The sequence below is a fragment of the Gopherus evgoodei genome, chromosome 11 (genome assembly GCF_007399415.2).
Source record: "Gopherus evgoodei ecotype Sinaloan lineage chromosome 11, rGopEvg1_v1.p, whole genome shotgun sequence".
NCBI lineage: Eukaryota > Metazoa > Chordata > Testudines > Testudinidae > Gopherus > Gopherus evgoodei.
This window is the reverse complement of record NC_044332.1, coordinates 7,947,196-7,963,727: the sequence shown is the minus strand read 5'-3', so window position 1 is coordinate 7,963,727 and position 16,532 is coordinate 7,947,196. Positions and strand designations below refer to the sequence as shown.

The following is a 16,532-nucleotide window of genomic DNA, read 5'->3' as shown; positions in this document are numbered from 1 at the left end:
GTGAATGGCTCTGGGAGCAGTCATGCAGTCTGGCTGGGTGTGGGGCTCCACATGGGGTTGTACTGAGTGGGAACAGTACTGGGAGGGGTTTGCTGCTTGCCACCAGTAAGGCATTGTGAGAGACAACCCAGAGCAGTGCGTTAAGGAGGCATAGCTGTCCCACCATCCCAGGCTGCACCCTGGGGATCCCGTCACACTCAGGTTCTCATTGGTTTCGTGGTACATTTGTCCAGACATTCTTCCTCAAGGTGGCTTGTGAAGAGGCTGGCATATTGGGGAGCCATCCTAGTTCCCATGGCTGGTCCCATGGTTTGGATAAAATGTTTGTTTTTGATGTAAAACTGGTCTGGGTGAGGATTAAATGGATGAGTTTGACAATGTGTTTGAGGTGGAGGTCTGAGTGTTGTCCATTGTCTCACATTTGAGGCAGGCTGCGAAGCTCTCAGTGTCTGTGTGTAGGGAAGTGACTTTGCTGGTGGTGAGGATGGTGTTCTGAGGGAGGTTGTTAATGTTGTGCAGTTTGTGCAGGAAGTCAGTTGTCCTGGAGGATGCTGCCCCTTTGGGTGGTGGTTGGCTTGAGGCTGGTTTCTGAGTGTCCTGACACTCCTTCAGTCAGAGTGTCATGGCCAGGTAGGATGGGTTCCCGTGCCTGGGTCTCTTGGGACGCATGGGGCAGGGTTGTGGGGATGAGTTTGTAGAGTTTCTCTTGGCGTTGTTTGGGGAGGATTTAATCACCTCCTCTGAGCGCTGGGTGAAGGGTGGCCTGGGCTGGTAGAGGAGGTGGTGCCGCAGTGCTGTGGGTTGGCGTGGTTAGCCCAAGCGCCCCAGTGACAGTGCTCCTGGTGTGAGCCCAGGGACCTCCCCGTGGGCGGCTGGCGGGCCAGTAGCGCTGCCCTGGCGGGGCGGGCTGGGGCCGTTTCTCCGCCAGGGACAGGCGGTGCCGGCGGGGATGGAGCTTGAGCTCTCAGCGCGGCCAACAGGGGCCCCACCCACCTCGCAGCCAGGGCCAGGGCGGGGCCCGGGGCGAGGGCGATTCCCGCTCTGGGCAGCAGGGGTGGGGCCGGAGCCCGGGGCCGGCCCTGATTGGCCGGCGCCGCGTGGGCCCATGTCTGCCGAGGTGGGGAATCGCCGCGCTGCGAGCCCGCGGCTCCCGGAGTCAGGGCGTGCGGCGGCCGTGCGATGGGGCATGAAACGTGAGTGTGTGTGTGTGTGTGTCCCTCACTCTGAGCCTCTGCCAGGGTGTGTGTGTGTGTCTGTGTGTCCCTCTGAGCCTCTGCCAGAGTGTGTGTCACTGTGTCAGTGTGTGTCTGTGTGAGTGCGTGTGTGTGTCCCTCTGAGCCTCTGCCGGAGTGTGCGTCACTGTGTCAGTGTCAAGTATCAGAGGGGTAGCCGTGTTAGTCTGGATCTGTAAAAGCAGCAAAGAGTCCTGTGGCACCTTATAGACTAAGACGTTTCGGAGCATGAGCTTTCGTGGGTGAATACCCACATCGTCAGATGCATGTAGTGGAAATTTCCAGGGGCAGGTATATATATGCTAGCAAGCAAGCTAGAGATAATGAGGTAGTTCAATCAGGGAAGATGAGGCCCTGTTCTAGCAATTAAGGTGTGAAAACCAAGGGAGGAGAAACTGGTTTTGTAGTTGGCAAGCCATTCACAGTCTTTGTTTAATCCTGAGCTGATGGTGTAAAATTTGCAGATGAACTGAAGCTCAGCAGTTTTTTTTTTGAAGTCTGGTCCTGAAGTTTTTTTGCTGCAGGATGGCCACCTTAAGGTCTGCTGTAGTGTGGCCAGGGAGGTTGAAGTGTTCTCCTACAGGTTTTTGTATATTGCCATTCCTAATATCTGATTTATGTCCGTTTATCCTTTACCGTAGCGACTCTCCAGTTTGGCCGATGTACATAGCAGAGGGGCATTGCTGGCATATGATGGTGTCACGGGGTCACCGGGCGATGCTCTGGAACTGCTCCCCACAAAGCCAGTCAGGACTTTGGGGAGCCTCCTCTCCCTTGGAGCAGACTTGTTCAGGGCAAGAAGCTCAAACGTCTTCAACTCCTGGGTCTCTCCTTTGAGCATTCAGCATCCTCTGCCCCTCAGTGCGCTTCCCACAGCGAGCCCACCCCAGAGGGGTCCTGGGGAAGCCACAGGGTCCTGCACCCCCACTTTACAGTCAGACGTGACTCTCAGCCAGCCAGTAAAACAGAGGTTTATTCGATGACAGGAACAGGGTCTAAAACAGAGCTTGTAGATACAGCGAACCGGACCCCTCAGCCAGGTCCATTCTGGAGGGCAGTGAACCAGACCCCCCATGTCTGCACTTCACTCCTCGACCCCAGCCAGCTCCAGACTAATAACCCCCTCCAGTCCCTCCTCCTCTGCTCCACCCCTTTTCTGGGCCAGGAGGTCACCTGATCTCTTTGTCTCCAACACCTTCAGTTGGCACCTTTGCAGGGGAGGGGTCCAGGCCATCAGTTGCTAGGAGACAGAGTGCCAGGCATTTAGGTGCACTGGCCCCTTGCTCTGCCAGATACTTAAGAACTGAGGCACCAAAACAGTATTCAGAGAAAACATTAAGAACATTCCTAGTTCATCACAGATGGCGTATATTACATTGGTGGACGTGCAGGTGAATGAACCGGTGATGGTGTGGCTGATCTGGTTAGGTCCTGTGATGGTGTCGCTGGTGTAGATATGTGGGCAGAGTTGGCATCGAGGTTTGTTGCATGGATTGGTTCCTGAGCTAGAGTTGCTATGGTGCGGTGTGCAGTTACTGGTGAGAATATGTTTCAGGTTGGCAGGTTGCCTGTGGGCGAGGACTGGCCTGCCACCCAAGGCCTGTGAAAGTGTGGGATCATTGTCCAGGATGGATTGTAGATCCCTGATGATGCGTTGGAGGGGTTTTAGTTTGGGACTGTATGTGATGGCTAGTGGAGTCTTGTTGGTTTCTTTCTTGGGTTTGTCTTGGGTGTGTGAGTGTGTGTCTGTGTGAGTGTGTGTGTGTGTCCCTCTGAGCCTCTGTGAGAGTGTGTGTCACTGTGTCAGTGAGTGTGTGTGTCCCTCTGAGCCTCTGCGAGAGAGTGTGTCTGTGAATGTGTGTGCCTCTGTGCCAGTGGCTGTGTGAATGAGTCTCTGTGCGAGTGCATGTGAATTTGTGTGTCTCTGTATGTATCTCTGCCAGAGTGTGTGTGTATCTCTGTGTGTCTCTGTCTCTGTGTGAGTGTGCCCCTGTGACCTTGGCCAGTGCTGTTCCTGCATCCCAGTTGTAGCCTGTTTCTGTTCCAGCGGCTTCCAGAGGCCACACTTGGACCGAGCCCCTGTGCTCGGAGCTGTATGGCTATGTGTAATGCTGCACAGCACGGTGCCACGGAGTAACTGGTCTGTGCAGCACCTGCCTGCCAGCAGGGGCCGGGGCTCTTAGGAATTCCTTTTAAATGAGACATTTTAAATCCATGAACTGCCCCAGCGCTCCCAGCATGGAGGGAGGTGACAGAGCTGCCATCTCTTCGCAGTGACAGATCCCCGTGGGTCGATGGGAAACTCTCCTCGAACTCGGTGCTCTGGTTGCTGTGAGGACAGCGTGGGGTGGGAAGGTGCCAGGAAAGGGGAGCGCTGTCAGAAGTAGCCCCCTGTATGGGACCGGTTGAGGGTCTGTCAGGTTCTTGTTCCGACAGCGCGGTGTGGAGTGGTCAAAGCCAAGCAAAGTGACATTGGCCCAGCTGTTGCTCCAAGGACTCGGCCCTTCCCGCTTGTTACTTTTCAAAGTCTAGGTGTTGGCAGCCAGCTCCTGGCTGAGTGCAGAGCTCTCTGGGTTCTCATGTCTATTGCTAATGCTGCAGCAGGCGTCTGCACTGGCCCTGCGCGTCCCAGGGCACTGCCAGCCTGATGCTCAGAGCCGGCAATGCTTGGTGACGCGCCTGGGATTTGTCTGGTTCCCTGTGGTCTCTCCAGGTGTTTGCGGAGAAGAGGCGGCCCGTATAAAACAGAACCTGCGAGTGACCTCACCCGCTGGCGACTGAGCAATGAAGAAGGGCGGCAGAGTTGGCGCTACCTGGAGGCTGGCGAGGAATGTGAGCGAGAGCAGAGCGGGCTGGAGGCTCACTGCGTAGGCTTGGACACGGTGGGTGGCTGGTTTTCACTTGCAGCGCACTGTTTGCCAAGGCTGGGAAGGGGGCAGCCACTGAAACCCCATGCCCGTATGGCCGACTGTAGTTCCCCTATTGCCGCCATTGTCTCCTGCCCCCAAATGCTGAGTCGTCGTCTCTGAAGCAAGGCTTCTTTTCAGTGACTGTCTCGAATTCACGTGCTTGCTAATTCCACAGGGCAGGCACAGGTGGTGCTGGCATCAGGGGCAGAATTCACAACCTCATGCCAACCTGGTTGTATTGGCTACTGGGGAAGAGGGGAGGTGTCACAGCTCCCTGCAAGGGGGCATCTTGCCCAGCTGGGACCAGAATCTGCTAACCCTTCCATGCCTGGAGCCCTGGAATCTGGCCCCTGAGAAAGGGGGTTGGGGAGGTCTGTTTGCCCTGCTCCCTCCCTGCCTGCTGACTCTCTGGGGATTATGCACTGAATGACTCAGAAGGTGCTTCAAGGCAGCAAGCGTCCTGCTGGTATCCACATTCCTCCTCTGCTCCCCTCCCACATCTCTTCATCCCTATGCATGCTCTGCACAGTCCCTCTGTGCTGGATTTGGTGTCCTGTTGCTGGCATTGCTACTAAGTATTGTGTGAAAGGCCAGTGCAGTACAGGCCATGGGGAAGGTACACAGTCCCTGATTACCCACGGGACTGCAGTGCTGCCATAGCCCACAGCACAAGGCACTTGATTGTACTGGTGTCTTGGCTGTTGGCCATTCTTTGTGCGCGAGCTGGAGCCAGGGCCGGCTTTAGGCTGATTCCCCGGAATCGGGCCTTGTGCCTAAGAGGGCATCTTAAGTGCCTTCTAAATTTTAAAAATTTTTTTTACTCACCTGGTCTGCTCTGGGTCTTTGGCGGCGGGGGGTCTTTTGGTGCTGTGGAAGACCCGGAGCGGACCCCCCACCACCGGAGTGGCGCCGAAGCCCTGAACCACTGCTGGATATTCAAATGAGGCCCCGCAGTTCATAAAGCCAGCCTTGGCTGGAGCGCTGCTCTTTTAATTTGTGTCTGTCCCTGCTCCTCTTCCTTTCTTTGCAGAGTAAATTCTTCAAGGCCTTGCCCCAGGCCTGCACAGCCCAGGAAGCAGCGCTGAATGGGATGAAGTTTTACTCTGGCCTGCAGGCGGAGGATGGGCACTGGCCCGGTGACTACGGGGGGCCCCTCTTCCTGCTGCCAGGTACGGTGGATTCATAGATTCATAGACTTTAGGACTGGAAAGAACCTCGAGAGGTCATCGAGTTCAGTCCCCTGCCCTCAAGGCAGGACCAAATACTGTCTAGACCATCCCTGATGGACATTTATCTAACCTACTCATAAATATCTCCAGAGATGGAGATTCCACAACCTCCCTAGGCAATTTATTCCAGTGTTTAACTACCCTGACAGTTAGGAACTTTTTCCTAATGTCCAACCTAAATCTCCCTTGCTGCAGTTTAAGCCCATTGCTTCTTGTTCTATCATTGGAGGCTAAAGTGAACAAATTTTCTCCCTCCTCCTGACGACACCCTTTTAGATACCTGAAAACTGCTATCATGTCCCCTCTCAGTCTTCTCTTTTCCAAACTAAATAAACCCAATTCTTTCAGCCTTCCTTCATAGCTCATGTTCTCAAGACCTTTAATCATTCTTGTTGCTCTTCTCTCCAATTTCTCCACATCTTTCTTAAAATGCGGTGCCCAGAACTGGACACACTACTCCAGTTGAGGCCTAACCAGTGCAGAGTAGAGTGGAAGAATGACTTCTCGTGTCATGTTTACAACACACCTGTTAATGCATCCCAGAATCATGTTTGCTTTTTTTGCGACAGTATCACACTGTTGACTCAAATTAAGCTTGTGGTCCACTATGACCTCTAGATCTCTTTCTGCCATACTCCTTCCTAGACAGTCTCTTCCCATTCTGTATGTGTGAAACTGATTGTTCCTTCCTAAGTGGAGCACTTTGCATTTATCTTTATTGAACTTCATCCTGTTTACCTCAGACCATTTCTCCAATTTGTCCAGATCATTTTGAATTTTGACCCTGACCTCCAAAGCAGTTGCAATCCCTCCCAGTTTGGTATCGTCTGCAAACTTAATAAGCGTACTTTCTATGCCAACATCTAAGTCGTTGATGAAGCTATTGAACAGAGCCAGTCCCAAAACAGACCCCTGCGGAACCCCACTTGTTATACCTTTCCAGCAGGATTGGGAGCCATTAACAACTACTCTCTGAGTACGGTTTTCCAGCCAGTTATGCACCCATCTTACAGTAGCCCCATCTAAATTGTATTTGCCTAGTTTATCGATAAGGATATCATGCGAGATCGTATCAAATGCCTTACTAAAGTCTAGGTATATTGATTTCTAGGATGAAATAGCTATGCCATGTACTCTGAGCGGCAGCACCTCCCCACAGAGTTACCTGCATAGGGATGGGATAGCGGGTGCCAAGCAGGGTCCGGCAGCATGGCCAGGGTCTGCGGGGTCTTTGCTTAGCTGTCTGGGGATGATTCAGGGTCGGGCGCTGTTGCAGGCCTGAGCAGGGCAGTGTCTTGTCATTCCCCAGCACACAGGGTGCTGAACGTTAATGGCCAATTGTTTCCCCAAACAGTGACCTAGGAAACGCCCCGGCTGCATTGCACTACAGTTAATCCCCAGTGAACGTGTCTTTAATAGGGAGCTGACATCTGTTGTGAAGCACCAAGAACTACCCAGCCAGTGAAATCCCCTGTCTGGTTTTGCTGAATGGGGGCGGGGTCCTTGGTGCAGTCTGTCCCCAACAGCCTGTTCCATCGCGGGGACTGAAGCTGGGGATGGTAGGGAAGGTCATGTGGTTGTTACAGTCTGATGTACATTCTGTCTGGACATCCCTGATGACCCTTTTGGGTTCCGGCAGACGACGACCTTGGAGCCACTTAGCCTGGGGTGCAGCTGCGCCTTGTTAGCTGTACGTGCAGTGTGTACTTGGGACTCCTAGCTACAGTGATTTCTCATGTCCTGTGCTGACCATGAAGAGGACACGTGCTTCTCTGAACCAAATAGAGTGTCCCTGTGGCTGAAATCGGGGGGTGGTTTGGCCTAAAGAGTGGACTGTTTTGTCCAACAGGTCTCCTGATCACCTGCCACGTTGCCAAGATCCCACTGCCAGAAGGTTACAGGAGGGAGATGGTGCGTTACCTGCTCTCGGTGCAGCTCCCGGACGGAGGCTGGGGCTTGTGAGTAGCAGAGAAGCTCTTTTCTCCTTATTCCTGCTGCATTGGGCTGATTGTGCATTCCAGACCCAGTTGACCAGAGAAATGGTTCCTATCTCTTTGTCCCTGCACAACACAGCCAGTGAAAACAGTATAGCAATCTCAGAAGCCCCTTGCAAGCACAAAAGTCAGTTCCATTCCTGAGATGTCTGCCTTGCGCATTGTTATCTGCTCTGATACGGCCTAATATCTCAGACGTTACTGCCAGGCATTAGGTCCTGCTTCACCTGCTTTGTGCTTCCCCTCACTAGCCCTTCCCGGGTCATGGCATTCCTGGAGGGCGCAGAGCAGCTGTAGCAGCTCGAGGTATGTTAGTAGGGTGGGCCGGCTGGTCATTAAATACACTCAGAGAAGGAGGGCACAGAAAAAGGGGGGGAGGGGATCCTTCCAGCAGGCAGGGATGGACTGCCGGGAACATTGCAGGGGTGGTGTCAAGGGCCGGTCTGCAGAGGCGTTCTGGCTGTTACGTGCACTCTGTCTTGGCTTCACTGGAGAAGAATGTCTTTCTCTAGGAGGAGGGTCTGTGATCAGAGGCCTGGGTGAAAGGGGAAGATATCATGGTAGAAACATACGCCTGCATTGCCAGCTCTCCACCATTGTCTAGGCAGGTTTCCCTATTCCAGCAGAGGGGAGGGGGACCCAGAGGAGCACTAGGAAACAAGGGAGAATGTTCAAAACTGGCTCATTTTCAGCGTGTCTTACCTCAGCCTATTAAATAAAATGACTGAAATCCCACCAGCTCCCAAGCCGGCCCCTGGGAGGGAAACACTCTGATTTCATTAGCAAATCAAGCCCCACTTCGTCGGCACTTCCGGGGTGACTTTAGCTCCAGCAGTGCCACTGAACTGAATCACGCAGCAACGCAGTGGTGGGGGTTTTGCAGTACTCGGTGTTGGCGTCGCTCTGCTCCACTTAGCTTGATGAGAGCACTTGCCTATGGCTTCATCGGGGACCGGCTAGGCCATGGCCGAGTGCTTTGGAAGCTCCCCCGCAGCATCCAGCGCTTGGCCTGGTGCTCCCTTTTATGTGGGAAATGGCTCAGAGCTAAGCTGAGTGTGAGACTGCTGGAGCTGCACTGCCGGGGAGGCCAGCATGTGGCGTGACCAGAGCCTCCCTTCACCATGGGTTGACCACTAGAGTGAGGGGCTGGGAGCATTTTGTTCTCGTTTCCCAGCAGCTTGGCCCAGGGTGGATGTTTTTCGGTTAGTTTGCCTGGTTAGCTTTAACCCCCTGCTTAGGTTCGCCCCAGTGAAACCAGTCTCGGTTGATTGCACAAGTGCTCAGCCGCATCTGACTTCCTCGCTCTCTGTATGTGGCAGGCACGTGGAAGACAAATCGACAGTGTTTGGCACAGCGCTAAATTACACATCCCTGAGGATCCTGGGGGTTGGGCCGGATGACCCGGACCTCGTGAGGGCTCGGATCAACCTCCACAGCAAAGGTCAGCATATGGCTGGAGCTCTCTGGCATCCTATCCTCCCCCCAGCAGCCATGAGGCTGGGACTGTTGAGAAGGGCTTGCCCAGCTCCGAAGGGGTGAGTGGTAGGTGAGGGGATATGCGACCAGAGTGCAGTTAGCCTTTGCAATGGTTTGTCCTTAGCTGCATGGCTGCATGTGCAGTTCGCATGTTAGTTTCTGCCCTGCCACCCTTAGCTTCTTCCGGCTTGGCCTGGCTGTCATGGCACGTGTGGGATGTCACAGCCTATGCCGCATCCTGCTGTGCCAGGACCCTTACCTTCTGGGGTGATGGTGAAACCTCAAGTCCTTCACTGGTTGCAAATGGTTCTGTCTGAGAGGCAGGGTACTCATGAGCCCTGTAAACATCCAGTCCATCTCAGCAGTCGGTTGTGGGTTAAATCGCCATCTCCAGCCCCCCTCATGTGGCTTATCTTCACTATGTGGCTCCATGACACAATGCTCAGTGGTCTCACTGGCTGCACCTTGCACAGAAAACGTTCCTTTCCCAGGTGTCATTTCTGAATGGCTGTGTCTGTCGGGGCGCAGTGCCCATCATGCAACCGCTGCACCGGCCTGCAGCTCTCCAGGGCCCCTGGCCTGCCACGCAACCAGACCAGGATTCAGGAGCCTCTGTTCATGCCCTGTCACGTGGCAGGGTTTGTGTCCCTGGCCCCCATGGCTACCGTCAGAGCCCAGATCTGCGTGTCTCTCTCCAGGTGGTGCTGTGGGAATCCCGTCGTGGGGGAAGTTTTGGCTGGCCGTCTTGAACGTTTACAGCTGGGAGGGAATGAACACGCTGTTCCCTGAGCTGTGGTAGGTGCTATTCTGTATCTGCAGAGTGTATTGATTTTCAGTCCCAAGCCACAGCCCCGTCCCCTCCCAGCAGCAGCACGCATAAGAAAGCCCAACGCTGAACACCAGGGACTTGAGAGCAATCCCTGGCCTGCACCATTTCCCCGTTCTCACGCTCAGCCTGGGCCAGCAGGCTTTGGGCACGGAAACCAGTCAGCATTCCTGGCACGGGGCATGGGCTGATGGGGGAGGGATGTGCTGTTGATGACCTCTCCCCCATCCAAGCTCGGCCCACCTGCTTGCCCTCCAGCTTTCCTGCCCTCACTGCCAGCCACCAGACCCACACGTTGCGCTCTCCCCAAGACCCTCCCTCCTGTGCTAGGTCCTGACACGGTTCCTCCGCATTTGGCATGCCATGGCTGTCCCTGACCTGGAACTGGGCTTGCCGCAGACCTCCCCAGCGCTCAGGGACAGCTGGTGCCTGAGTTGGCCGTAGGACCAGGAGCAGGGGGCGGTGTGAGGTGAAAGAGTTCAGGCAGCTGGCTGATTACAGGGAAACCAGTGGCAGCATTGCCCACTGGCATGTTCCCCACAGGAGAGGCTGTTTATTCCCTGCGCCTCCCTCCACATCCCGCTAACATGAACCACAGGGAATCAGATGCAGTCTGTGGGCAGAGGCCCTGCCCAGGATAACAGCCTCACTGGGTTGCTGGGAGAGCCCAGAACGCTCTCCTCGGACTGGAGCAGACAGTCTCCTGGCTCCAAACGAGGGCTCCAGCTTCTCTCCCAGCTCCCCCGCACCCCAGGAGCATGGAGCAGCGGTTGCCTGGGGTCTATGCGTTGTCCTGAATGGCTGCTCTATCGCTCAGGCAGTGGCTATCCTGGGCCCCGAGTGTCTCCTGGGCACATTACCCCTCTGACTGCCCTGCAGCCCTGTCCTTAACTGTGCTCATGTCCCTGCGGCCCCCCACTTCCCATCCTGCACACTGCCGACAGCGTCCTCTATTGTGTGACAGGCTGCTCCCGGCCTGGATGCCAGCCCACCCCTCCACGCTCTGGTGCTACTGCCGCCAGGTGTACCTGCCAATGAGCTACTGCTACGCCACACGCCTGACTGCCGAGGCGGATGAGCTTGTCCAGAGCCTGAGACAGGTAAATGAACTCCTAGAGCACCCTCCCTGCTGCTCACCCTGTGTTACGGTGGCCTGGAGACCCTTCCCAACATGGCTCAGCTGTGTCTAGTCACATGGACCCGAATCTCCTCACTGGGTGCAAATCCCAGCCCCTGCAGCCCCTGGCAGTGCTTTGTTGGAGATTCCTGTAGGCTTGTTGTGATGTGATCCCCACGTCAGCCCCTTGTTTCCCCATCTCACCAGAGCTTCTGGGTCTTCCCCCTGCCTGGGCAATAACTGCGAAGGCTCTGAGCCACGTCCCAGCTGCCTCTGTCTGACACCTCCGTCCCTCATGCTGCCTGTCTGTTACCAAAGAGGAGCTCAGGGTGGGACTCTCCCCTCGTTCTCTGTGGTGAAGACTTTAGCAACCCTGCCTCTCAGCGTCTCGTCCTCCCTGGTTGTTCCACTTGCTCTCTGCTCTCACTAGCTTCCTGGTTCTCTGAGACCTACAGGCTGCTGGCCATTCAGGTTCCCTCTGAACCTCCTTACGCCTTCCCTGTCACAGCTGATACTTCTGTATGTTGGCATCGAGTGGGCTACATTTCTGTTCCTTCAGGGGGGTGTTGCTTGAGTGAGCCACTTGGTCTTTCTATGCTTTCCCTTTAGCTTAGGGCTGAGGTACGACTGGCCTGTGCTGGCATGTTACCTCTGTGCAGTTTCTGAGCTCTTGTTAGCAGATGGAAAGGCTCTGTGTAACGCAGGCCAGAGAATGTCACTCAGTTACTCTGGACTGAGCCCAGCGACGTGTCTGGCTGCAGTACTATGTGCCCTCCAGAAAGGCAGCCAGTCGGGAGCTGAAGACATCAAGAGATGGAGAGTCTGCCAGTTCCCTTGGCAGCTCATTCCTGTGGTCGATCATCCTCGTTGTTCACTGTTCGGGCCTCATGGCTTCAGCCACTGGTTCTTGTTCTGCCTTTCTCCGCCGTTCGGTACCTGGTATCTTCTCCCTGTGAAGGTTCTTCTACCAGTCATCTGCTAGTCTTATTTCTGATACTCAGTGGCCAGGACAGTCATGGGGGGCCCGGGAGTGCCTGCCTCAAACAGCCCGTGTAGGCGCCGCATTAACACTCTTCCATTGCTGGTAATCTTGGCTGATGGGAGGGGTGGAGGGAGCCCTATGGGGCAGGAATTGGGGTGGGCTTTGGGGAAGGAAGGAGAGAGCTTGGAGGGCAAGGTAGGAAGGAAAGCCAAGGGTAGAGTGTCTGGGGTCATGCAGGGAGCAGGCTTTCCCTGTGAATGCTATGGCAAGGTACATACCACACACTTGCTCACAATGCCTAAGGCCTGCACTTTCCAAAGGGAGGAGTGATTTTTGGGATGCCCTGTCAGGCCCCCAGGAGGGTCTGATTTGAGATCACTGAGCCCTGCCCTCTGCAAATCAGACTTGGTGTCTCAGGCTGAGCACCTGACACCCCTAGGCCTGAAGGGGAGTTATGTCTTCGGGGCTGTCTTCTTCCTTCCTATTGGGCCCTGGGAGCCCTGCTGTGAATTGGAGGGGGGTGGAGTCCTGCACACAGGCCTCCAGCCAGAATTAAGTCAAGCCGTTAGCCCTCCCTACTGCATGAGCGTGCTCTAGCATGTTCCCCCCATTCTGGCCTGTGTGGCCCCCCCCATGCCGTGTCGCATCCCTGCACCCCCCTTAGGTGCTCTAGCACGGTCTGAAGGTGCTTTCTCCTCTTGTTAACTCTCCTTAGCAAAGGGTGCTGGGAGCAGCTCCTGGAAGGGAACAGGCAGGAGATTAGCCATCCGCTCACTAGCGCGCCATGGGAGCAGAACCATGAGACAGCTGCAAGTGTCAGCCCACAAGCCAGCAGCAGCCACCTGGGTCCAGTATGTAGGAAAGGCACAGGGCTCTCTGCTGGTTGCTGCTGAAGGAGGCTGAACCCAGGGATGGGAGATCTCTGGGGCTTGGGGCCAGGCCCTGCTTGCACAGGAGTTGGGAGCAGGCAGCTGGTTAGAGTTTCCTTCTTGTGTCTCTCTTGTTCTCGTCTCAGCCATCCTGAACGTGTACGAAGCCCACCACAGCGCCCGGCTGAGGCAGCGAGCCATAGCACAGCTGTATGACCACATCAAGGCTGACGACAGATTCACTAAAGAGACAGGTCCTGGAGGCTGGTGTGGAGCCACAAGGTGGGCCAGGCTGCACTGCCCTTCTTCCCCGGTGCTGCCCTGTGTGCTCCATGCTGTTCTCCCCCTGGCCGCGAACACCGCCAGGCTGACACTTGCAGCTGTCTCATGGTTCTGCTCCCATGGCGCGCTAGTGAGCGGATGGCTAATCTCCTGCCTGTTCCCTTCCAGGAGCTGTACGTCCAGGACTACGCCAGCATTGACTGGCCGGCCCAGAGGAATAACGTGGCCGCCTGCGATCTCTACACCCCACACAGCTGGCTGCTGACACTTGCCAATGGTGAGTAGGGCACTGGATGGGCCTGGCAGGGCAGGACCGGGGATAGCTGATGTGCAGGTTGTTTTCTGTCCCCACGGCCGTGAGTCACTGGTGGAGTTGAGAGCTGCCCCATAGCCTTACATCCGACCCAGTGCAGCCCCTAAGCTTCCTGTCAGCCTTGCCCTGCCAGTGGGATCTCAGAATGGCCAGGAACCAGCAGCTGGCGAGACTTTAATAACCTGGGAGGGAACACATGTGCTTAACACAGCAGTTCCTGTCACGGAGTCACCGGGCGATGCTCTGGAACTGCTCCCCACCAAGCCAGTCAGGACTTTGGGGAGCCTCCTCTCCTTTGGAGCAGACTTGTTCAGGGCAAGAAGCTCACACGTCTTCACCTCCTGGGTCTCTCCTTGGAGCATTCAGCATCCTCTGCCCCTCCGTGCGCTTCCCACAGCGAGTCCACCCCAGCGGGGTCCTGGGGAAGCCACCGGGTTCTGCACCCCCACTTTGCAGTCAGACGTGACTCTCAGCCAGCCAGTAACACAGAGGTTTATTCGATGACAGGAACAGGGTCTAAAACAGAGCTTGTAGATACAGCGAACCGGACCCCTCGGCTGGGTCCATTCTGGGGGCAGTGAGCCAGACCCCCAGGTCTGCCCTCCACCCTTGACCCCAGCCAGCTCCAGACTCACAACCTCTCCCTCAGCCCCTCCTCTCTGCTTAGCCCCTTTCCCGGGCCAGGAGGTCACCTGATCCCTTTGTCTCCAACACCTTCAGCTGGCACCTCTGCAGAGGAGGGGCCCAGGCCATCAGTTGCTAGGAGACAGAGTGTCAGGCATTTAGGTGCACTGGCCATTGCTCTGCCAGATACTTAAGAACTGCCATGGGGACACTGAGGCACCAATACAGTATTCAGAGAAAACATTAAGAACTTTCCCAGTTCGTCACATCTCTCCCCACTTCGAGACCGAACTGAGCGAGGTCACTCCAGCCAGTGACCTGGGGAAGTTCGAACCCACCAAGGTTCCCATGGATGCCCCAGCATCTCTCCCATTCCTTGGTGTGAGTTACACCAGGACAGTCCAGTCTTACGCCCTCCCTTAGGTCGGGTGTGCTTGATGGCACTTGCAGGCCGCATGTGGGAAGGTTTATGCAGCCCACACCCTTTGCCACCCCAGTACCCCTGGGGTTCAAGCTGGGATTGGGTCTTTTCCCAGCCCTCTGGTCTGTGATTCGGGCTCCCTTGGTTAAGAGCCCCCATCTTGGCCTTTGCCAGCTCTGGGCTTGGGCAGCTGCTTCCCACTTTGTGGCCCAGACACAACACTTCTGCCATCCCCCCTTGCACTTTCCAGCTTTTACCGTCAGTCCCACCTCCTTGAGGCAGCCCAGCCCCCTCTTCACCTGGGACACCTGTTCCTCCCAGGTCTGGCTAAAGATGCACATGTTATCAGTGTCTGCCAGGGCCAAGTTCTCCATCGCCCTCTGCTTGTCTAGAATCTCCCCAGGCCTAGGCATGAGGTCGGCATCGGACACTGTGATGGCTTTAAGCTTCTGATAGCCCCCATAAAACCAGATCATCCTGTCTCGCTTGGGGATCAGCCCCACCGGTGAGGCCCATGGGCTGTAAAATGGCTGGATCCCAGATAAAGCCAGCATGTCCCTGACCTCTCTCTCCAGGTTCTGGGCTGCTTTCCCAGTGACTCTGAACGGGGAACACCTGATGGGGAGATTGTCTCCCACCTCAGGGAAGAGATCCCCCAGGGGGTCTTCCCCCTTCTTCATCCAATCCTCCCTCTTCAGGTTCAGGGGTCCCCTCACTCTCCTCCCATCCAGCAGCTCGAAAGGGAAGAACCCTGTGGATTCCTGGGGCACCACCAGCTGCCTCCCGATTCCCCCCAGTTCTACTTCCCCTTAAAGAGCCCATTCCCGGTAAAGGAATCCCTTCTCCTGCAGGACTCTGTCCCTGCAGCCTTCCCCCAGGAGGTTTGCAGTGCTGTGGCCAGCAAGTTCCCTCAGCTTCTCCAAGGAGGGATCCCTCTGCAGCTCGGTCTGGGATTCAGCAGCTGGGGCAGGGAGTGGGACCTGCTCCCTCTCGCTGGCTAGACCTGGGGTCACAGCCCCCCTGAGCCCTGTCCCTGGTAGGTCCCTCCCTGCTGTGTAATCACTTCCCAGCAGCACGTCTGGACCAGGCAAACCTGTTTGGCAGCTGACCTGCCCTGCCTGGGTGTCCCTGCACTCAGCTGGGGTCTCAGCTCCCCCCGTGCTCAGCGCTGCCCTTGCTGTCCCAGTGGGGCCAGGCAGCGAGCTCTCTGCTCTGGTCCCAGCATCAGAGCCAGCGTGAGCCCCCTCTTCGGTGTGCAGGGGGGCGGGGAGCATCTCTCCCTCCCACTCAGCCCCAGGGGGCTGGTTATAGGTAGGCAGGTATCCTGAGCCCAGCAGCCCCTCCCCCCTGCCAGCCAGGTTATTTGCATTTTCACTGACCATTTCCATCCTAGCCAATTGGTTCCCTGGATTTGAATTCAAACCCTCGGCCATTACAGGAGCGGGGCCTGGATCCTGTCCCATGGGGAGACAGTCACCCCCCAACAGGGCCTCCCAGCCGATATCCTGGAGAACCCCAACTACCAGCCAGCCCGACCCCTTCTGGGTCTGCACAGGGATCTGGGCCATAGGCAGGGCGAGGGGCTTCACCCCAGGGAACTTCACCCAGGTCCCACAGTCCCTCAGCATCTGGGGCTGCACCACCACAGTTCTCTCTGTCCCAGGGTCTCGCCCCCGCAGGCGTGTTTCCCCACTGACTCCTGAGCAGCCCCCTATGTCTCTCTGCTCCACCATCACCAGTCCACGCTGCTGCTGCTTCTCCTGCAGCTTTTCCTCGGGCTCTTGCTCTCTCTCACGGTCCTCTCGCTCTCTCGGGCTCTGCTCCCATCCCATCTGTCTCCAATCTCCTGATGGGGAACCCAATCGTGAAGACCCTCGTCTGATTGGGGACCAGACTCCCGGGGATGCCTGGCTGATGCTCCAGCTGCTCTCAGATCCTCTTGTAGCCCCATCTGGGCCAGGAATCTGCTCCTGAGAGCGGTGCTTCTCCTTCAACTGCACGATTAACTGTGCCTTGGTGAATTTCCCCATGCGTAACCCTCTCTTTGTGCACAGGATCACAATGTCCTTCTCAAGGAGATGGAGATAGGCCATCACTTCATCGTTCCCAAGTGGCTCTGGACTCACAGGCCTGTGTGCTCTTGGCTCCCCCATGGTTTCCAGGAAGAACCCCGGGTGTGCCAGCCCTTCTTGTGATCACCACCTCTTTGCCAGGGTCGAGCTGCAGACTCCTCCGCCCCTGGGACTGCTCCTGCAATC

At 56.2% G+C, this 16,532-nt stretch overlaps 1 protein-coding gene across 1 annotated transcript in view; it reads left to right on the top strand.

The window, feature by feature from the left end:
• The first annotated feature begins 1,126 nt into the window (after positions 1 to 1,126).
• LOC115659889 (lanosterol synthase-like) overlaps positions 1,127 to 16,532 on the top strand; it is a 37,675-nt gene continuing 22,269 nt past the window's right edge. The window contains exons 1-8 of the mRNA XM_030580630.1: positions 1,127 to 1,193; positions 3,946 to 4,114; positions 5,172 to 5,310; positions 7,220 to 7,328; positions 8,684 to 8,805; positions 9,539 to 9,635; positions 10,631 to 10,766; positions 13,085 to 13,193. Of these exons, the coding sequence (XP_030436490.1) occupies positions 1,180 to 1,193; positions 3,946 to 4,114; positions 5,172 to 5,310; positions 7,220 to 7,328; positions 8,684 to 8,805; positions 9,539 to 9,635; positions 10,631 to 10,766; positions 13,085 to 13,193 (895 nt within the window). The 5' untranslated portion in view covers positions 1,127 to 1,179. The remainder of the gene's footprint in view (positions 1,194 to 3,945; positions 4,115 to 5,171; positions 5,311 to 7,219; positions 7,329 to 8,683; positions 8,806 to 9,538; positions 9,636 to 10,630; positions 10,767 to 13,084; positions 13,194 to 16,532) is intronic.